The sequence below is a fragment of the Apteryx mantelli genome, chromosome 19, assembly GCF_036417845.1.
Source record: "Apteryx mantelli isolate bAptMan1 chromosome 19, bAptMan1.hap1, whole genome shotgun sequence".
NCBI classification, from domain to species: domain Eukaryota; kingdom Metazoa; phylum Chordata; class Aves; order Apterygiformes; family Apterygidae; genus Apteryx; species Apteryx mantelli.
In genome coordinates, this window is record NC_089996.1 from 17,290,244 (window position 1) to 17,311,893 (window position 21,650).

General features: G+C 67.6%; 1 protein-coding gene across 6 annotated transcripts in view; it reads left to right on the top strand.

The window, feature by feature from the left end:
- The window catches only part of RBFOX3 (RNA binding fox-1 homolog 3), a 200,784-nt gene extending 179,935 nt beyond the window's left edge, over positions 1–20,849 (top strand). For 3 of the 6 annotated variants that reach the window (XM_067308066.1, XM_067308069.1, XM_067308068.1), the window contains exons 4-14: positions 11,263–11,514; positions 12,650–12,787; positions 13,023–13,076; positions 13,967–14,059; positions 15,232–15,292; positions 15,686–15,739; positions 15,882–16,014; positions 17,134–17,173; positions 18,024–18,085; positions 18,483–18,561; positions 19,343–20,146. In XM_067308066.1, the coding sequence (XP_067164167.1) occupies positions 11,296–11,514; positions 12,650–12,787; positions 13,023–13,076; positions 13,967–14,059; positions 15,232–15,292; positions 15,686–15,739; positions 15,882–16,014; positions 17,134–17,173; positions 18,024–18,085; positions 18,483–18,561; positions 19,343–19,387 (978 nt within the window). In that variant the 5' untranslated portion in view covers positions 11,263–11,295 and the 3' untranslated portion in view covers positions 19,388–20,146. The other 3 variants (XM_067308071.1, XM_067308070.1, XM_067308072.1) reach the window with 3 other exon arrangements.
- The last annotated feature ends 801 nt before the right edge of the window (positions 20,850–21,650 follow it).

Below are 21,650 nucleotides of genomic sequence, written 5' to 3' on the forward strand. Positions count from 1 at the left end.
AACCCACCTAAAGCAATGGCGTGCAGGTTTGTGCATGGACTGCGGCTTCTGCTGTAGAGGTGGCCCTGGGGCCAGCACTGGCCCTGGCAGCCCCCGCTCCAATGCAGCAGCGTGGGGTGCACAGCAGCAAGAGCTGGGGAGCTTTCAGCGTGGGGCCGAGTAGAGAGCGCTGCTGAGGTGACACCCTCCGTGTGCACCAGGGTGCAGGGTGCGCGCGGGCATGAGTCTCGGTGCAGGGCAGATGTGAGGCCTCGGTGCAGGGCGCATGTGCGAGCATGAGCCCTCAGTGCAGGGCATGCAGTGCCAGTGTGAGCCCTCAGTGCAGAGTGTGTGTGAGCATGAGCCCTCGGTGCAGGCAGTGTGTGAGCCCTTGGTGCAGGGCGTGCAGTGCTGGTGTGAGCCCTCGGTGCAGGGTGCGTGTGAGCATGAGCCCTCGGTGCAGGATGTGCAGTGCTGGTGTGAGCCCTTGGTGCAGGGCGCGTGTGAGCATGAGCCCTCGGTGCAGGGCGTGCAGTGCTGGTGTGAGCCCTCGGTGCAGGGTGCATGTGAGCTCTCAGTGCAGTGCTGGTGTGAGCCCTCAGTGCAGGGTGCGTGTGAGCATGAGCCCTCGGTGCAGGGCGTGCAGTGCTGGTGTGAGCCCTCGGTGCAGGGCATGTGTGGGCACGAGCCTTGGTGCAGAGGCTTAACCTGCATTTTACTGTAGACGGAGGAGAGCCGCCGTCCTGGCGGCAGAGGCAGAGCTCCATGGAGCAGGCGCCTCCGCAGCCCCTGGGCTGCACTAGCCTGAGGCATCGCTGGTGCCGCAGCCGAGCTGGCAGCGCGGCGGAAAAGCCCGGCCGCACCGAGGTCAGTGCGACTCGGGCGGCGGAGGTGCCTGCCAGGCCGGAGAGGCAGGGAAAGCCACGTCCCGGCCTCGGGGAGAGGGTTCGTGGTGGTCATCGGGGGGAGACGTCTCGGCGATCGCCTGCGGAGGGGTCGGGTGCGTTTCCCGACGCCTGCTGCACGCCCTGTGCCGGGGCTGCTCCGGCCAGCGTCCCGCTTTGCCGCGCCGGCAGCTTCCCGCGGCCAGCTGGCGCCAGCGTTTGCCAGCCCGCGGTCCCCGCGGCAGCCCCCAGCCCCGGCGGCCTCCGCGTCCTGTCGGAGCTGCGCAGATATTACAAATTGGGTTTGCACAGAATCAGCAGGATTCGCTCCAGGCCTCTGTGTAAGCAGCACTGCTGAAATGTGATCCCTGGCACCAAGAACCTATTAAACAGAGTGAGACAAGCGCTGGAAGGAGACCCAGTCAGAGGCGGGAGTTCACGGAGACGGTGCCGGGAGTGGAGCGGCGCTTGGGCAGCCCTGCAGCTCTGCGCCAACCGTGCAAGGGTGTCGCAGCAAGGGCCGGCCTGGGCTGCCGGGAGAGGCAGGTGCGGGGGGACCGGCCCGGCCCCGCGCCCTGCAAAGCTCCCCGCAGTGGCAGGTCCCGCTCCCGGCCCCCGGGCTCTGCCGCCGCGTCCCGGCCGCGCTCGCGGCAGGAGGCTCGCTGCAGGTTTTTGTTAGCGGTGCCGTTTCGCGTGCCTGGCAGCGGCTCCGCGGCAGGCGGGGTGCGGAGCAGGTCGGGCTGCGCCGTTCCCCCCCCCCTCGCCCGAGCGCTGGGCTTGCAGCACTTTGTCATGGTTTTTCTCTCGTCTCCGAGCAGCGATCCTTCACTGCTCGCATTACCCGAGTAGAAAATGACACATAAACTGACATGATTGCTGCTGTTTCGCAGCGCCGTGCAGCAGCTGTTCCCCGGGCTGCGGGCGGGAGGTGGGCAGGGGCCCCGCCAGGGCGAGGGGCCGGCAGCGCCCACCGAGGCGCACGGTGCTGCACGGCGCCGCGCGGCGCCGTCCTGACCCGCTCTCAGTGCCCGGCCCCCGGCGAGGACAGTGGGACGAGACCTCAAACCCGAGTCCTGCTGCTTGGAGAGGTGCCAAAGGCAAGGGACCCCCAAGCTTTGCAGGCTTTGCTCCCCCCCCAGCCGTGGGGGCTCTCTGCAGCTGCGGCGCGGCGGTGCCGGGTGCCCGCCGGAGCGCCGCAGGGCGCTGCCACCGCTCTGCTCCCGGGAAACCCCCCGGCCCGCTGCGGCTTGCAGGAGGGTGAAGGAGCCCGCGGCGCTTCGTGTCCTCCTAAACCCGCCGTCACCCGCTCACTGCTTTCAGGCCCTGATAAATCCGTGGTTTGCCGGCAGCTTTCCCAGTGTTTCCACTCTCCCGGCGCCGCGGGCAGCCAGCCCGGCCCGGCCTCGTCCTCGGCTCCCGGCCGCGGTGCCCAGCGCAGCCTTCACCAGCCTTTTGTACTAAATCAAAAGCGGGGAGTGAGGAGAGGAGCAGGCGACGGTGGCAGCTTATTTGTGATCCGCATTGTGTGGGGAGCTCTTAATTAGAGCTAATTAGACTAATTAACTTGCAAATGAGAAACTCGTCTTTTTCTCCCTTTCTTTTACACGAGGAAAAAAAAAAAAAAGAAAAGGGAGGAACAACAAGATAAATATTGAGGCTAATGAATCTGTACCTGCTCCAGAGCCCCTGCGGCTCGCGGGACGCCCCCTCTCGCCCTGCTCCGCAGCAGGGCAGCGCTGCCGGATGTGGCGCCTGGCAGCGCCCGCCAGATGTGGCGCACAGCTGCGCGCTGCGGCCGTCCCCATGTGTCCCCGCGGCTGCCGTGTCCCCGCGGCCGCCGGCCCTGCCCCGTGCCGGGCGCCGGGCTGGGGTGCGCTCCATGCCCTGCCAGGCACGCTGCGTCCCGCGTGCCGGGGGCATGGGAAGGCCGGGACGAGGAGCCTCCCCTCCACGGGGCACCTGCCCGGCCCCGCTGTTCTCCGGCTCTTCCCTCGCGCCGTCTCCGGTTTCCTCCCCGTCGCTCTGCCTCTGCAACACCCCGGGGGCTTTGTTAGCACAACTCGGTTCAAATGTCTGATTAGTCTTTAGGAGATCGAGGGGTCAATTTTCCACAGCTCCTTCCTCTCCATTTAACTAATTTAACTGCGCGATTGTTACAAATTTCATTTTATTATAGCCCTGCTTCTCAGTCCAATTGAATTACCAAAATCTCATTTTCTCAGAAGTGCTGAATATGTAATTAGAGGAAAAATTATGCTCCTGACTGCCTATTAGAGAGGTTTGTGCGAGAGAGCTGGACTCCATGTGTACACGCAAGCGCGTGTTTGCCCGCGCTGGCCAGGGTGAGCATGCATGTGAGCACGCACATGCCGGCGGTGGCACAGCCAGAGCAGGGAGCTGCGGGAAGTGCCGGCCAGGGATGTGCAGGGACCGCCATCCTGCTCCTCGCCGCGTCGCGCGCTGTCAGGATCCAGCCTTGGCTCTTCCTGGTGCTGCCGGCGGATACCCGGTGCAGGGGCGCAGCACCAGGGCAGGCCGTGCAGCCACGTGCACGCGGGACGCGGGGAGGCAGCGGGCCCGTCTGCCCGCGCGGCACCGCCGCGAGCGGTGCTCTCCCGAGCTGCGACTGCAGCGCCGGCGTAACCCGGGCATGCGGAGAGGCTGCAGCCGGCGCATCGCGCTCCCCTGCCGTCCCAGGGGCAGCAACGGGAGAGCGCTGCTCCCCTCGCCTTGTTATCAACCGGCATTACGGCTGGTTAATTATTAATGGCGCTAATGCCGGCGGCTGGGAGCAGGGCAGGGGCGCCGGGGCCCCGGCGCGGTGCTGCTGGCCAGGCTGGAGCGGGCATCGTGCCCCATGCCCGTGCAATCGTGCCGCTGCTTCGGTGCAGGTGCGGGCTGCTTTTCGGGCGCCTGGGAGGTTGGCTGGGCACCCCTGTGCCGGCTCCCCGCGCTGGGCGATAGCTGCGCGCCTGGGCAGCACTGCGCGAGTGCACCCGCCGCCCAGGAGCTGGAGCGGGGCGGCAGCCAGCGGAGGAGCACCGGCCGCTCCACTGGTGTTAGCGGAGCAGCCGGAGAGCTGAGCCTGGTGCCACATCAGCACTTGTCTTACGAAACCCAAGCCAGGGCTGGGAGCAGGCGGCCCTGCTTTCATGCATTAGTAATGGGCCGTGTGTCCGGGCCGCGCCGGCCTCCTCGCGCCAGCCGCGGCCTCGGGGACGCTTCAGCCCTGCCAGCGAGCGGCACCCGGCCGAAGGAAGATGCGTGCTCGGCTTCGCGCCTTTCCCGGGCCACCACCGCGCCTCAGCCCGGCCGAGGGGCTCCGGCCCCTTGAGGAGCGCTGCGCCCCTCCGAGAGCCCCTCTGCGCCTCCGCGTCGGGATGCACTGGGACGAAGCGCCCTGCAGCCTTTCCCAGGGCAGCAGCCAGCGCCGGGGAGATGGGGCTGCCCCAGGATCGCCGGCAAGACGGGCACAGCCTTGGCGCGTAGCGCTGCTCAGCGCACAGGCCACCGGGGCCCTTGCACCCGGATGTGCGGATGCCCAGGAGGAGCAGGTAGCTCGGGCAGACCCTGCCAAGGATGCGCATCCTTTTCCAGCTGGTTCCCACGCCCGGGTGTCCAGGATTCTGCCGCCAAGCCTGTGCCACACTTTCCCAGCTTTCCCAAACTCCTGTCTGCTGTGCTTAGCAGCTGCTGGAGACCGAGTGCTCTTGGACGTCCTGGCTGCCGCAAGCACGCATCCCGCTCTGCTGCGCTCCTGTGTGCCTGCACCATGCTCCGGAGGGAGCCGGCCCGACTGCTTCTCTTCGGCAACACCTGCCAGTACTGCGGGCTCCGTGTGTGCCGGGGACTGCTCCCGGTGAGCCCCGGTGCCTCCTGCACCAAGCAGCGCCCGCGGCGCTCGGCTGCCCGCGGGGAGGGGAGGAGAGGGGAGGGGAGGAGAGCGCAGCGTGTCCCGGAGCAGCGGCACCCAGCAGGCCTGGCCTCGGTGCATCTCCGGCAGCGACACAGCCCGGTCCCTCCTTCCCAGGTATGTGAGAGCCCGGGAAAGGCCGCGCGGCGTGGCGGGGGGCGGCTTGGCGAGCCCCGCACAGCACCCCGTCTCGCCTCAGTTACACAACATTATCATTTCATAATATGCTGAAATATACATGAAGTTGGCTGAATGCAGATGAAATTGCACCATTTACTTCATGAATATTTCATGCCACCTCAGCTCCTAAGTTTCCGGCTGAGGGAGCCAGGAGCCCGTGCTGGACCCCCCGTCCCTTCCTGCCCAGAGACCTGCGCTCCCGCGCCCTGGCTGCATCTGTTCAGGGTGATGCTCGTTCTGGCCACATCCAGTGCAACCTCCCAGCTCCGTGCAGGGTGATGCTCATGCTGGTCATGTCAAATGCAACCTCCCAGCTCCGTGCAGGATGATGCTGGTGCTGGTGGTGTCCATTGCAACCTCTAGGCTCCGTGCAGGGTGATGCTTGTGCTGGTCGTGTTGAATGCAACCTCCTGGCTCTGCACAGGGTGATGCTCGTACTGGTCGTGTGCATTGCAACTTCCCAGCTCCATGCAGGGCGATGCTCGTGCTGGTGGTGTCGAATGCAACCTCCCGGCTCTGCACAGGGTGATGCTTGTGCTGGTCATGTCCAGTACGACCTCCCAGCTCCGTGCAGGGTGATGCTCATGCTGGTCATGTGCATTGCAACCTCTGGGCTCTGCACAGGTTGATGCTGGTGCTGGTTGTGTCCAGTACAACCTCCTGGCTCGATGCAGGGTGATGCTGGTGCTGGTCGTGTCCATTGCAACCTCCCATCTCTGCACAGGGTGATGCTTGTGCTGGTCATGTGCATTGCAACCTCCCAGCTCCATGCAAGGTGATGCTTGTGCTGGTCGTGTCCATTGCAACCTCCCGGCTCTGCACAGGGTGATGCTTGTGCTGATCGTGTCCAGTACAACCTCCTGGCTCTGCACAGGGTGATGCTCATGCTGGTCGTGTGCATTGCAACCTCCTGGCTCCGTGCAGGATGATGCTCATGCTGGTCGTGTCTGTTGCAACCTCTCGGCTCTGTGCAGGGTGATGCTCGTGCTGGTGGTGTCCATTGCAACCTCTCGGCTCCGTGCAGGGTGATGCTGGTGCTGGTCGTGTCGAATGCAACCTCCTGACTGCGCAGGGCAGCTCGTGCATCCCGGCACTGTCCTGCCACGGGCTGCCGCTGGGCAGAGCCGCTTTGCCGAGGCACGGTGCAGCCAGAGAGCAAGCAAGTGCTGTGGGTCTTGTGCTCCTTCCCAGCTGCTGCAAGGGAGGGTGTCACTCGTGTCTGGGAGCTGAAGCCGGTCTCTCTTCCCTGGGCCTCCCGAGACCACTCGGCTCTCGGAGGGTCCCAGCTCTGGTGTCAGCCCTGGGACAGAGGGTGCCAGGGCGGCGCTTGGCAGCCCTGATAACGGCTCCGCTCCCCATGCCAGAGGCGTGTCCTGCCTCCCCGCTCCCCTGCCAGCCTCGGCCACGGCTCACGCCGTGCTCCTGCCCCTCGGGGTCCCTTCCTGTTAGCTCGGCAGCCTCGCTGCTCTTTGCAGAGCTTCCCAGGAGAGCAGCCTTGGCAGATGCCATTAGCAGCCTCTTCACCTCCTCCCCTGCCGCCTCGTTAATGAAGACGTTAAATGCGGCTGCCTCCAGCCTCCGCAGCTCCTCACCTTCCCCGTCATCCCAGCAGCGCGAGCCCCTCGCGGCGTGGCTGACTGCGGCTCCCTGCGCGGAGGGAAGGAGCTGTGCTCCGCTGCCTTCCCCCGCGGAGTGCGAGCCAGGCGGGCCTTGCCCCCCCCCCCCCCCCCCCCCCGCGAGCATCCCCATGCACGGCCGTGCACGAGGCCGCACTGCCCCTCTGCAGCCCGGGATCTGTGGCTCGCGCCGGCTCCAGGGCCCCGGGAGCGCTGCTTTGTATGGATGGCACAGCATTTCGGGTAATGAAATATTCACAGGTCAGTGATTCCTTGAGAAATGACGGGGATCAGTCAATTCCTTTTCAGGGAGTAATTTTCTTCCCCTTCACGGCCTCTGTTTCATGTTGACAGTCATTAGCATGAGAGCGCGGTCGGATCGAACGGGCGGCAGCGCGGCCACCGCGCAGGCGAGCTGCGCTGGGCACAACCGTGCGGCATCCCACGGCACAGCACTCGTCGTGCCCGCGCCGGGCGCCGTGGAGGGGCTCCTGCATGGCCGGTGCCGGGGCGCTTCCTGCGCTCCGCTCTGCATCCCCACAGGATGCCCCGGGAACACCTGCACTTGCAGCCTGCGGGGTCTTTTTCTTCGCTGTTGCCCTGGATGCTCCAATGGGGATAGGACACGGATGCCGATCGCAGTCGGGAGGGCTCCTCGCCTCTCGCCCCGGTGCCAGGCGCACTTGAGCAGTGCTCCTCCGTCCCAGGGCAGCGCCGTGCCGTCCTGTGGCCGGCACCGCGACGGACGCTGGGAGGCAGGGTGCTCCCATGGCCTTGGCTCCCCCCGGCATCCCCTCCTTCCTGCGGCTCGCTGCCTGTTTTTTCCGGGCATCTCTGAGCAGTCACGGAGCCGTGTCTCCATCCCAGCTTGGAGGTTAGAGCCGCTCCGCTGCCTGCTCTCAGCCCCCGCGTGGCCTGGGAGAGCTTTCCCTGCTCCAGTGGTGTCGGCCATGGGATCCCATGGGTCGAGGCAGCGTGAGAAGCCCCACGCGGCGCAGTGGGTGTCCCCCGGCCGGGCGATGGGGAAATGCCATTAGCGAGCAGGGCAGCGGGGGCTGCTCGCAGAAAGCACTCAATTAGGCGGCGATTTTTCGGGTTTTGTGCCCGTCGTAACGTGCCCCGTCGCAACGCCTCCCACGCTGCCGCCCGGCTGCTCCCAGCCACCTCCCCTTCCCCGCCAGGGTGTCCCACCGTGGGACTGCTGCATCTGCATCGGTGTTTGCAGCGCGGGGGGGTTGCCGCCGGGCTTTGGCTGAACACGGGCACGTCGGGCCCCCTGGGACCGACCCCACAGGGCCGGCACCGGGTGCTGGGGCACCGCGGGGCGGAGGGCGCCCGAGCCCCACAGCGGCCGCCTTGCAGCGGCTTGACATTTGCTGCCCGTCCTCCTTGGCCGGAGGTAGGTGGCCGGTGAATGACGCAGTGTAATGAGCGGCTTAATAATTCAGCAGAGCTCTCACACTGCACTGGGCACAGCCACCATCATCAAAAATTTACGGTGTTTTCCTCCTTGGAAAAGCCACGTGACTTCCAGCGGCAAGCGCGAAGCGGGGCTGGGGACGGGTCGCGGGCTCCAGTGCTGCCCTCGCCTCACTCATCCCGGCCAGGACAGGACCCTCGTGCCACCCGTGTCGAGGACAGGCCCCGGGAGCCGCGGGGGCATCGCGGCGGGGCAGGCGGAGCCGCTGGTGGGGGCCATTTGCCAGCCGAGCCGCGGTGGCGCCGCGGTGGCCCCAGTCGCAGGGGTGCTGGAGCCAGCGCCGGCGCTGCCCCGCTCGTCCGCGCAGGCATCCTCCGCTCAGCTCGGTGCCTCCTCTGCTTTGGTGGGGCTCCGGTGCGATATTTCCTTAAAAAGGAGAAAACGTTAAAAATGGAGTCGTCAGCCCCGAGCTGACAGGCACAATCACCAAAGTGCGGCGTCGGCAGGAACCGGCCCCACGCGCTAAATGACTTGAAAGGAAATGGCCTGGATTGTGCTGAGGAGGCAGAGTGCGGTGGGGAGAAAGCAAGTGGAGCAAACAAAAAAACTTCATTAATTAAAGAAACTCGTTAATGAGGGACATTTAATCAGCTAAAGATGATATCCACCCCCTGCCTGCCAGGGTGCAGGCAAAGCCGGGCTCTGCAGCAGCGGCTCCGCCGGGCTCGGGGAGCAGCAGCACGGGAGCCGCAGCCCGGGCTCCTTCCCCGGGGCGGGATGGGTCCGGGGTCTCCCCTGCGCCTCCCCAGCCCCAAAGCACAAACCGGGTGACGACATGCACGGTGGCTCCAGCACCGCGTGTCACTTGCCAGCGGTGACGTCCGGCAAAGCCGCGAGCCCCGCGTGCTGCCTCCACCCGGGAGCCGCTTGTGGGGCGCTCCGGTTGTCCCGGGGCACCTCGGCGCGATGCTTTGCCACGGAGAGATGAGGCAGCGGGGTCCGGCCAGCCTGCAGGAGCCAGCAGCAAGCGCCGGGCTCCCGGAGCTGCTTTTCCCCTCGGCAGGGAAGGCCTCGACCCGCTTTGCAGCGTTCCCCCCGCCCCGGGTCCGTGGCATCCTCCAGCCTCCCGCAGGGGAGAGCGAAGCCCTGCTCCCGGGGGACCGGCTGGGCCGGGGCGGACGGCAGCCGGAGCCGCTGGCTGGCTTTGCTCCGCACGCCGTCTCGGGCAGCACACTGATCTCCCGTCTCGTTTACTAAACCGGGGCCGTGGGCCATTAATAATCAGAATACTTTTTAATGAAAATGCGGAAAACCGCCCTTCAAACTGCCGTGCAGGATCATCCCCCCGCCCCCGCCAGCTCCCCCAGGAGGGTTGCACCGCCGCTGGGCATTGCTTGGCCAAAGCTGCCCACTCCCGGCTGCCCAGCTCCGTGGCCCGTGCCGGGGGGCCGCTGCTCCGCCGGGGCCGGGGCGGAGGTGAGCGGCCGTGCTGCTCCGCGGCGCCACCGGGGATTGATGGGCAGCGGGAGGCGCGAGGGAGCCGTAGATCTGAGCCGCCGCAGCACCGGCGGCGACGGCGAGCAGCGAAACCGGGGAACCTAATGGTCCCTGAATGAAATAACACTTGGGCTGACAAGCATTGCGACAGCCCTAATTAATAACGGATATGAAGGGGGCTGTCGGGACGGGCTGGCGGGGAGCCAGCGGGGCCAGGGACCTGCGCAGGTGGGGACGGTCCCTGCCCGGGCCCCCGCCGTGTCCCCAGCGTCCCCCCGCGACTCTTCCACCTGGGCAGCCCCGGGGCTGGCGGTCCCGCTCCCGGCGCCACCGGGACTTAATCTCCCCAGGAGAGGCAGTGGTCCTTGTCCCTGCCTGTGCCGCTGGCCGACCCTGCTGTCCCTGTGGGAGAGCGAGCGCTTGGCGCTGTTGGGGCGCGGGAGAGCTGTGGGCTGCACCGGCTCCTGCGCCCGACACCGGCTTTGGGGACGGAGATGCAGGGTCGGGTGCCCTGGCTGCCCGTAGCGCCCATAAAAGACCGAGCACTGCGCTTGCTGGCGCCGTTATTTAGCAATAGCCTCCCTGCCCGGCTGCAGCACCCTCCCCGGTGTGGAGCCGGGCTCGGCTCCAGGCCCTGCTGGAGCTGGTTTGCAAGTGGTGGCACTGGCGGGGGGTCGGGGTGGGACGAGGGACCCCGCTGCCTCCAAGGTCCTTTGGGCACCTCGGGCTGCTCTGGCGAGCGCCGCCAGCCGCTGCATCCCTGGGAAGCTGAGTCAGCACAGGAAGAGGCTCGCGAGCCAATGGATGACTTGCAGCTCCGTCGCGGGGTTATTCCCACGGGACTCGTGTGCGGCACCCGGCATGGCTCCGCTGCGCTGGGGCACGGCCCCCTGCCCTCCCCCCCTGCCCAGCTCCCCGGGGAGGTGCGGGCTGGCCGGCATGCATGGGAACGGGCACCGGGTGCTGCGGGAGGCCGGGGTGGCCATGCTCCCGCCGGCTTTCCTGCGGGGCTGGGAAGTGGTAGGAACAGTGACCCAGGCCACCATCCTCCCCGCGTTCCCCACAGGGGGCTGCGTTAGCCCGTGCCGGGAGCTCCCTGCGCCCTGCCTTGCCGCGGGGCCACTGCTCCTCTCCGCCGGCTCCCGCTGGCCCCGCTGTGGGATGCAGCCCATCCATGTGCCGGTGCCTCCACTGCGTTCCTGCGGCCTGGAGGGTCCCTGCCCCGCGCCAGCCCCGCTGCCCCACGTCGGCCCCAGCAGTTCACCCTGTTTGACCGGGGCGGCCAGGCCAGCTGCGTTAGAGCAAAGGATCTAATCAAATACTTAGCAGTGAGTTGATGCCTGTCTCGGGTCTGCCAAGAGCTGCTCCCCCGGGTCTCTCCCGCCTGCTCCGGCTCTGCTCCCGCTGCTCCACGCTGCCCACGGCGGGGCCAAGCGCTGGGCTCGGGGGACGCGGCGTTCGCTCATAGCAGGTGCCGAGGCTGCACAGCCCCTCTGGGCAGTGGCGCGGCGGCTTTCCCCGTGCCACGCTCGACGCCGCGGGCTGCCCCGGTCCCTCCGCGGCGCGTGCAGCTTTGCGGGGCGATGCAACGCGATGCGATGCAGGAGCGGCTGGTGCACGGAGAAGGCGCCGAGGTTGGGGCGGGAGGGCTGAGAGCCGGCACGCGGGTCGGCGGAGCCCTTTCCCGGGGCCAGTCGCGGGCCAGGCGTCGTGGGGGCCTCGGAGGCAGCGGGGTCCAGCCCGTAAGGAGGCCGGTGCCGTGTCTCCCGGCAGGGCAACCAGGACGCCACGGCTCCGCCTGACGCGATGGCCCAGCCCTACCCCCCGGCCCAGTACCCCCCGCCTCCCCAGAACGGGATCCCAGCAGAGTACGCGCCACCACATCCCCACCCCACGCAGGACTACTCGGGGCAAAGCACAGTACCGGAGCACGCCATGACCCTCTACACACCAGCACAGAGCCACGCCGAGCAGCCGGGCACCGACGCCAGCACACAGTCCATAGCAGGGACACAGACGGTACCGGTAAGAGCGGGCAGCAGCGCCGGCCCGGGTGCCGGCGGCAGCAGGGTGCACGGGCCGGCACGGCGCCGGCTGCGCGAGCAGGGAGCAGCAGCCCCGGGAGCCGAGATGCAGCAGCCGGGGCCGTGCAAGGGCCGCGCGCTGCTGGGGGCCCCCGGCCGCCTGCCCGAGGTGCGGGAAGCGGGCGCGCGCGGCTGCCGGCGCGGCCGCCGGCTCTCTCCGTCGCAGCCCCCGCTATCATTTCTAATCACTTGTAATCTACCTGCTTGGCCGCTTTCCAATCAGATAGCTTCAATTATGTGGTTGTAATGCAGCTCTGGGGGGAAAGTGCTGAGCTGAGCACTTCCCGGCCCCGGCCACGGCAGCCCCGCGCCCGGCACGCGGGGGCGAGCGCGGGGCTGCCTCCCCCCACCCCGAGCACCCGAGCCTGCGGTCGCAGCCCGGCGCTGTGCTGCTGGGCTGGCCCAGGACGGGAGTGCAGGGCGTCTCTCGCCTCCCCTCCAAGGAGCTCTTGCGCTCACGGGTGGGGGCCCAAGGTCTTGCTGGGACGGGAGAAGCTGCGGGGATGGTGCTGGTACCCTGGCAGCAGCCCTCCAGGAGCCCCTATCCGGCTCCGGGACAGGGGCCTCTCCATCCCATCCCATCCCATCCCATCCCATCCCATCCCATCCCATCCCATTGCCAGGGTGCGTCACACTCCCTGCATCCCACCCCAGCGTTGGCCCTGCCCGGATCTCGCGCTGCCGCTGTGCCGGTGGGCCGGCACTTGCCGGGCAGCACCAAGAGAGGAGAAGCAGGGTGCAGGCGGGCGTTAGCAGCAGGCGGGGTGGCCGGGTTGTTCCCCAAGCTGGGCTGCCCCCGGCACTTCCCTGGCTCTGGCGGGGCCTTGCAGGGCAGGACGAGGGACGCCGGGGCCGGGCCGGGGGCTGCTGGGCTGCTAGCATGGGGCAGGCAAGGCTCTGCAGCAGGGGTGCAGGGCGCCGGGGTCCGGAGCAGCCCTGGGAGCAGGCAGGGCCATGCAGAGGGGACGTGGCGGGGGAGAAGGGAGAGTGCCGGAGCCGGGTCCCTGCGGAGAGCCCCGGGCGTGAGAGGCCGGAGCTCCGGCGGGCGGCCGACGGGACGGCGTTGCTTCCCGCAGCAGACAGACGAAGTGGCACAGACAGACAGCCAACAGCTACATTCCTCAGAGAACACAGACAAGCAGCAGCCCAAGAGGTTACACGTCTCCAACATCCCCTTTCGGTTCCGGGACCCAGACCTGCGGCAAATGTTTGGGGTGAGTGTGGCACCGTCCTCCCGCCGAGCACCCAGCCCGCAGCACGCCGGGGCTCCCTCTCCTGCCGCTGCTGCTGCTGGGGAGCATGGGCTGCATCCCAACAGGCCGGAGAGGGTCGATGGCGGGATTTGCACCCCGATTTAATGTCAGGGCTGCCGGAACAAGGCGCGTGCGTGGAGAGGGGGGGCGCAGGGGGCTCTGCGGGCGCTCACCCCTCTGCTCTCTCCGCTTGCAGCAATTCGGGAAGATCCTCGACGTGGAGATAATTTTCAATGAGCGGGGCTCCAAGGTGGGTGCTGCCCGAGGCCGGCGCCGTTACAGCGAGCCCCGGGGAGCGGGCCAGGCTGACCCGTGACATGTGCATTTCTCCTGGGAAGGCCCCCAGGGCCCCGGGAGCTTGTCTTCCCTGCTCTCCCCCTCCTCTCCTGCCCTCCCCTCACTGTGCTGCTGCTTCTCTCTCTCGCATCCGCCTCCGAGGCTGGACCCTGCCGCGCGGAAGCACCCCAGCACGGCCGCGGGACAGAGGCACGGGCCGCACCGGCGTAGTGGGTTACCCAGGGGTGTGCACCGGCCCCAGAGCGTGCACCGTCCCCAGGGCGTCTCCATCCCCAATGCATGCACCAGAACCGGCACCAGGCATGCACCACCCCCAGGGCATGCACCATCCCCAGAGCGTGCACCATCTCCGTCCCCAGGGCATGCACCGTCCCCAGCCCTGGGGCGTGCATCATCCCCAGGCATGCACTGTCCCCGGCGTGCTGCCGGCAGAAGGGACGGCACCATCCTGCCGCCCTGCGCTGCCTGGGAGAGATGCCGGGTGCCTCCAGCCCGAGCGCGGCGGGGCAGGAGGGGAGGGCTGGCTCTGTCCCACGCCCGCGCCGGGCAGCTTGTGTCCCTCTGTGTGTGGATGTCTCTGTCGTATCTTCCCTGCTTTCTGTGCCCCTCTCCCCAGCCTCTTCTCCCAGCTGGCGGGGCGACGCCGGGGCCCGGAGCCGGGACCCCTCGGACTCTCCGCACGGGAGCCGGCCCGGGCGCTCCGTCTCTGCACAGCGGCAGCCTTATCTCTTCTGCCAGCTCTCCTGATTCACCCCCTCTCTCTCTCTGTCCCCGCACCCTCTCTTTCTCTCTCTCTCTGTCTCTCTCTGTCTCTTTCTTTCTCCTTTTCTCCTCTGCTCACAGGGTTTTGGGTTTGTAACTTTTGAAACTAGCACAGATGCCGACCGGGCACGAGAGAAGCTGAATGGCACGATCGTAGAGGGCCGGAAGATTGAGGTGCTCAGATAAGTGTGCTAGCGCCCTGCCTGCCGTGTGCCGTGCATCCCCCGTCCCGCGGCGCCCGCAGCGCCCCTCTCCCGGGGCGCGGGGCTGCAGGCGGAGCAGGGCTGGCCGGGGGGCGCGGGGCTCGCCCTTGCCCCGTGCCCGGGGTCTCCTCCCGGTCCGGGGGGACGGGGGGCCCCGGGCAGGGATGCGGGCTTGGGGGGGGCGCCTGGCCCAGCCCTGCCCGGCACAGCCCGCGGGAGCCGGTCCCGCATGTCCGCAGGAGCATGCTGCCGCGGTGCCGTGCATGCGCGCTGTGCATGCCGCACGGGGAGGCCCGCGTGGGAGCTGCGGGGAAGCGGCTGCCCTTGCGGCGAAAACAAGCCTCCCAGGCAGGATGCGGGGGGGAGCAGGCTCATCTGAGAGCAGGCGAGAGTCACCCGGCAGCTCCCCCAGCAGAGTAGCCGCTGCCTGGCTCCGGGGCAGAGCTGGGTGCATCTCTTGCGGGCAGAGACGCAGGCGTCTCTGCAGCAGGTTCACCTGCGCGGGGAGGTGAAGCCCCCATGCAGCCCGGGAGGGAGGGATGCTCTGCAGAGCCTCGCGCCCACCCGTGAGCAGCGGCTCCGCTTCCCAGCCCCCAGAGCTTCCTGAGCTTCCCAGCCAAACGCAGGCTTTGCCCGTGAGCTGCGTAGCACCTTACTGAGCTCCGCGGCACGGGGGGAAGCAGGGCAGCGAGCAGCGGCGAGCAGGGCGCAGCGACACCCCTTCGACCAGCTCTGCCTCTCGGGAACGTCGGCCCGCAGAGCCCAGGCTGGATCTCACCGGGCTCCTGCCACAAAGACGTCGTTCCTGCAGCCTGGATCAGCTCCGGGCTCGGGAGCAGGCAGCAGCTGAGCCCGGCATTAGCATGGCAGGGCTCGGCCGGAGCACGGCACCGCAGCAGTTGGCTCTCCCGACCTGCGCGGGGTTTCGGTCACCAGCATGGCCGGGGGTGCCGGCAGCGTGGGTGCGGGCAGGACTGCGTCGCCGCAGCACAGCTGTGGGAGGAAACTCGTCCCGCGTCTCCCCGCGCTGCCGGCCTGGCTCTGGCGTCTGAAGCGGCACCGACATGCACCGAGCGGGTCCCTGGAGTGTGACCTGGCCAGCTGCGCGCAAGCGCTGAGCTTTCCCCTCCCTCTGTCCCGCAGGTGAACAACGCCACGGCCCGGGTCATGACGAACAAGAAGGCTACAAACCCCTACACCAACGGTAAGGGTGGCGGAGGCGAGGAGAGCCCGAGCTGCTCTGGGTGCCGGCACGGTTGGGGGGGGGGCTGAGCATCCCTGGGCGCCGCTGCAGGCTGGAGGCTGCCGCTGCGCTTCCCGCAAGCAAGGCCCCCGGTGCTGGAGGAGGAGGGAGAGCAGTGCCGCAGAGCACCCAGGGGGAGAGGAGCCCGGAGCCGCCTGGGCGGCAGGATGCTGGGGCTGTCCCGGCTCCCTCCGGGATGTGCTGTTTGTCCCCAGGAGCACAAAGGCGCTCTGCGCTGCTGCGGCCAGGCTCAGGGCTGCCGTGCTGCGGCGTGCCGGGGCTGGCGGTGGCGGTGCGCATCCGAGACCCCAGCGCCGCTGCGACCCGGGGCCTCACTTGCTCTCCCTCCCGCAGGCTGGAAGCTGAACCCGGTGGTGGGAGCTGTCTACGGCCCCGAGTTCTATGCAGGTAACATCCCAGTCGGGCTGGGTTCCCGGCGGGCACATTCACGGGCAGCGCTGCGGCATGCCGGCTCCAGCACAGGATGCCCGCGGAGGAGCTGGGTTTGCACTGCCAGAAAAGCTGACATTTGGCTCCCTCTCTCCCGCAGTAACGGGGTTCCCCTACCCGGCCACGGGGACAGCCGTGGCCTACCGAGGGGCCCACTTGCGGGGCCGAGGACGCGCCGTCTACAACACCTTCCGCGCCGCCCCACCGCCGCCGCCCATCCCCACCTACGGCGCGTGAGTACCGCGGGCTCCCGGGGCGCCAGGCCATCCCCACGGTGCTCAGTCCCGTCCTTGTGCTCCCGGCGCCAGCCAGCTCTCAGCTGGCTTTGCTGCTGCCTCCACTGCTGGGGGGGGGGGCCCCAGAGCAGGGGCTTGCGCTCGGTTTTCCGTTTGGTGCTGAATTGCCCCGGTTCTGCATTGCTGGGCTCTCGTGCACCAGGTCAGGGCGCTTCGGAAACAGGGCTGCAGCTCCCCAGGGTCCAGCCTGGCCCCTCTCTGGAAAATCCCCCCCAGACCTGTGTTTCCCCTCTGGGTGACCCACGTGCTCGCAAGCCCAAAAGCACAGACAGTGATTCCAACCGTGTCACTCGGTTTAATACAGATGTCCTCTCTCCCTACGCACATTGCCTCCCTGCCACCTCTGCCGTGGTCGTGGCATTTCCACGATCACCCCTTGCTCCTAACAGCGATCCCCGCTGTCCTCCTCCGCCGCCCGGCTCCCCGCTCCGGACTCCGTGGAGCAGGCGGGCTGGCGGCGTGACCCCTGTTCCTGGCCCCAAACTCACCTTCGTCTGCCTCTACAGCCACTTTCACCCATCCACCGGTAGACGTAGCTCAGTCCCATTCACTCGTTTCACCTCCGTTCACCTCGGCCAGCAATGCAAGACAGGCTTTTCTGCGTGAACCCGAACAGGGTGTTTTTATCAAAGCCTCAAGCCAAGGTTCAGGCTGGAACGAGCACGGGGTTTGAGAGCAAACAGGTTATGAGCAAAACAGAGCGTAAACTGCAGCCGGCCTCCACGTAGCGATGGTGTTGCTGCATCTCTGTGACACTGACCGGCCTGCGGCACTCACGACTTGGTTTTCATGCAAAATTTCCACCCAGTGTCTCCTCCCCTCCGCATGCCTGCCTTGGAGCACGTGCAAACTCGAGACACTGGTCTGAGGGTTTCTGTGTCCTTGCACAAGGCTTGTAGGGCTGGGAAAACTGCGCACTCGTTGCTCAGGTGCCCGATGCCTGTCCTGGAGGTGCGCGACACCCCCGGGTGCTACCCGCGCTCGGATGTGTGTTCTGCCACGTCCGAAAGCGGTGCCTCGCGCTCAGCTTCTGACGCGTCTCCGCCTCCTCCGCAGGGTCGTGTACCAGGACGGGTTCTACGGAGCCGAGATCTACGTAAGTGCTGCGTGCTCCGGGCTGCTGGCGCCTCCGGGAAGCGCGCGAGTCCTGCCTGGGGTGGGGGCCACCGTGGGGCTGCCCTCTCCCCGCCAGCCTGCACGCCGCCTGCGGCATAGCACGGCACGGCACAGCATGCAGCCGCCTCCAGGCGCTCGCATGGCCATTTGCATCTCTCTTTAATTTGTCCGCCAAAGCATAGAGTGCAATTAGAGGGAATGCATAGAAAAAGGCGGTGATGCACCGTTAGCCACGATGCGGCTGCGGACTGCAGCCTCCTTGCTCTGAAGAGGCCTGCGTCTTGCCAAAGCCGCACCGCACGGCTGGTTCCCACATGCGTGGGGCAGCGCGGTGGGATGCACGGCAGGATGCATGGCGGGATGCGTGGGGCCAGGCCAGGGTCGGGCCTCCTGCAGCAGGGCAGGACAGCACCATGCCGAGCGCAGCGCCCTGAGCAAGGCCCCTGCGGGCCAGCGCCACATGGATTTACAGTCTCGGCGAGTGTCAGCGCGCTGCATTACACCGGCATTTAACCTCCATATTTAAAAAGCCAATGGCGATATTTCAGGCGGGCGGCTGAAGGATTTATCTAACGTGACACCTCATTAAAGCGATGAGGGAGGTGACATTCTCTCCTCTGGAAATTTAATTTTTTTTAAGGTTAATGTTTGTGAAAGCCCCTGGGGAATGGTAATGAGGCTGGTGCGCGCCCGGTGGCACTGGCTCCCTGTGGGGTGCTGCTGCCGTGCAGCCCCCAGGGCAGCGCATGGCAGGGTTCCTGCCCCCCCGGCCACCCCCCGCGGGAGGCCGGCGGGTGCCTGTGCTGATGGCCTCTCTCCCGCTGCTCCAGGGGGGCTACGCCGCCTACAGATACGCCCAGCCCGCGGCGGCAGCAGCAGCGTACAGCGACAGGTAAGTGCTGCTGGGGCCCCGCGGAGTCGCTCCCCAGGGCGGGCGAGCCCCGTTCCACCCCCTGCGCCCGCCTCGTCCAGTGCAGCCTGGCAATGGGGCACCGTGGCGGTCCTGCACGAGGACAGAGCTGGGCGAGATGCGCCCCCCCCCCCCCCATGCCCAGTGCCCTATGGATTTGGGCTGCTGGGTTCACACGGCACCAGCTGGAGCCCGCACCCCTGCGTTTGCAGGGAAGGACTGCGGAGCATCCGTCCTGCCTCCCCGGGGGGGTCAGGGCCCCTCGCCCACCTGCAACGGGATGGAGGCAGCGGGCCAGGCCGGGGGGGGGGGGGCACCGACGGGGGCCCCGGGGTTCCCGTCGCCGCTGGCTAACACCCGCCGCTGTTCTTGCTCCTAGTTACGGCAGAGTGTACGCAGCCGCCGACCCCTACCACCACACCATCGGCCCTGCCGCCACGTACAGCATCGGCACCATGGTAAGAGCAGCCCGCGGCGGCGTTTCCGCGCTGCCCGCGGGGAGGGGGCGCGGCGCGGTGCGGTGCGGAGCGGTGCGGTGCGGTGCGGTGCGGTGCGGAGCGGTGCAGCGCCGAGCCCAGGCGCGGGCCGGGCCGCGGCGGAGGGAGCAGCGCTCGGCCGCGAGGGCAGCAGCAGCGCGGCCCGGTGCCGCCGCCTCTCGGCCCGGCGCCTCCGACCCCCCCCCCCGCGCCCCCTTACGCCCCGCTCCGAGGGGCTCGGCCGGCCGCAGCCCCAGGGGCCGGGACCCCTCCGCCGCCCCGGGCGCTGGGCTGCGACCCCGGCGCGCGCCCCCAGGCCCCCACGCGCGCGCGCACACGCGTGGGCGCTTGGGGCCGCGCGGGGAGCGTCCGCCCACGCCGCCCCCTCCTCCCCTCCCCTCCCCTCCTCGGTAGCTTTAGAGCCAGCATCAAAGATGAAAACCCCCCCGTTGTGGGCGGGATCTCAAAGGCAGCCGGTCTTTTTCTTCCTTTCTTCCTTTTTTTCACCCCGCCCGCACAGCCCAGCGGCGGCCCAGCCCCGCTCCGCCCCCCCGGCCCCGGGCCGGGCCGAGCCGGGCCCCCCCGGCGCGGCAGGCGGCGAGGTCCCCGCGGCCCGGCCCCAGCGCCGCCCGCCCCTCACGCTCCCCAGGGCGGAAACCACTTGGTGTCGCTTGGAAAAAAAAAAAAAAAAAAAAGGGAAGAAACGGGCTTTGCCTCTCTCTCGAATACTGATTGGCTTTTTTTTTCATCTTTGATGTTGCAGGCTAGTCTATACCGAGGAGGGTACAGCCGCTTCACTCCCTACTAGCAAGACAGACCCAGCCCCTCACAATACTAACACTGACTGCTCACTAGAAACCAAACCAAACCAAACAGCCTAAGCAAAGGCAGAGCCTCCCGACGAACGAGGGCCTGCCCGGCGGGCGCCGCGCCTCGGCAGCCCGCACCGCTAGGCTTTGCCTCCGCCGCTCTCGTCCCGCCTCTCGCCTCTCGCCCACCTCTGCCTGTGCCGCCGGCCCGGCCCGGCCCGGCCCGGCCCGGCCCAGCTGCGCGCCGCCGCGCCTGCCCTCGCGAGCAGACACTGGCAGCAGCACCGCGGGGGCGGCGGGGACCCCCTTCCTCCTCCTCCTCCTCCTCCCGGCTCCCAGCACCTGGCGGCGCTGGGGCATCCTTGCTCCGGGGGGGATGCGCGTGAGCCTGGCCACCCTTGTGCAGCCGGGGTGCAGCTGCGACAGCGCCCGCCACCCCGGGCAGCACCTCTCCCCCCTAGCAGAGGCAGGAGCCGGCAGCGGTTAGCGGTGCCCCTGCCCGTCCCGGCGTTCCTGCGCCACGCGGAGCTGGCCGCAGTGTGGGAACGGCTCGGGCAGCCCCGCACGCCGCCTCCCTCCCTCCCTCCCTCCCCGGGCAGGTAGCGAGCGTGGGGACCACCGTGCTGCTCGTAGCAAGGCGGGGGCCGCTCCGGAGCAGAGTGTGGGGCGCTGCGCGTGGCTCCGGGGGTTCGGACCGGCGCCCTTCCGCGGCTCAGCGCCCGCCACCGGGCTGGCCCCAGTGAAAGATCTGCCTTTCTGTTTCTGTTGTAGTGAAACCGCAGCCGTTTCCTTCTGGGACCAGGAAGGGCAAAAACAAAAAAACACAAAACAAACAAAAAAAACAAAAAAAATCAAAAATTAAAAAAATTAAAAGCAAAGCAACAAAAAAAAATTCCAAGAGGCAACAACCAAGTGAAAAGTCCCATACTGTCCACACACATGCCCCGAGCGAGCGAGCGAGTGCCAGCGGAGAGCCACGGAGAGCCGGACTGGCCGGAGGGCGCCGCAGGCAGCTGGGCAGAGAGAGGCCCCTCGCCGACCTTCCCCGGCCGGCAGCTGCGGCAGGAGCCCCGGTGCCACCGCCACTGCCACGCGCAGATGGCTCCGGCACCCGGCTGCGGGCAGGGATGCAGCTGGCCGCGGCGCCGCGCAGGACTCTGCCGGCCCAAGGCGCAGGGCCTGGGCACCACGTCTTCCTCGCAGCCCTGCCGGAGCAGCGCCACGGCGCTGGGGTTGGGGGGGGGGGGGGAAATCACCCTTTCCCTTCCCAGAGCGCCGGGGCTTTTAGTGCTTGCCGGTCATCAGTGTGTCGAGTGTGTGAGGCCTCAGCTCCCCGAGCCGAGCTGGGGCGGCAGTGCGGCCGCTTTGCTGAGGCACTGGGCGTTGCAGGGGGAAGAGCCTCTGCGTTTTAAAGGGAATTTTTGTTAAGAGGAGCCTGCAACTCGCTTGCATTCCCGTCATCCCCGCCCCCCCCCCCCCCCCCAATCCCATCCCCTCCCTCGCGCACCCAGGGAGCAAACCCGACAGACGCCGCTGGCCGGGGCCGCCCCTGTGCCGTGCCACAGGGGCTCGGCCGTGGCGGGCCCGGGATGCCCGCGGGCCCCGGCCGGAGCCCCCCGCCCCGCCGCCGGCGCCCCGCCGGCTCTGCCATCTCATTGAACCTCACTTTGTAGCCGGCAGCTGCCCCGGCGCTCCAGCAGCGAGCTCCTCCTTTTCTATTCCCGGTGTACATAGCCCCGGCCCGGCCCGCCGCCCCGGCCCCTGTACAAAGCTCCTTCATCGCTGTACTGGCTTCTTCCCTACGGCAGCCCCCGCCGGCCTGGCGCAGCCTGGCCCCGGCCGTGCTGTATGCTTCAAAGGTGTGACCATTCTAATAAACAGTATTATTATTATTATTATTATTATTATTATTACTACAAGGATTATTATTATTATTATTATTGAAATTATTAATAAAGATTTCTTTCTTCAACCAGGAGGACTCAGGTTTTGGTGGGGCGCTGGCGCAGGGGGGCGACCGCGGGCATGGGAGCAGCCGTCCGGCAGGTCCCAGCAGGGCAGGAGCGTGTCCCGCACTGGGCCAAGCCCTTTGGGTTTTCTTTCAAACCATCAGATAATGTGTTGCAGAGCAATTCATCCACCCGGGAGCAGCAGCTTAAATGCCGACGTGTTAACGCTCCTGACTGGGAGAGTTGCATGCAGGACAGGGGCTGGCGCTCCTGAGGAGCTGTGCAACCCCGCAGTGCAGCTCACCTCGGCCCC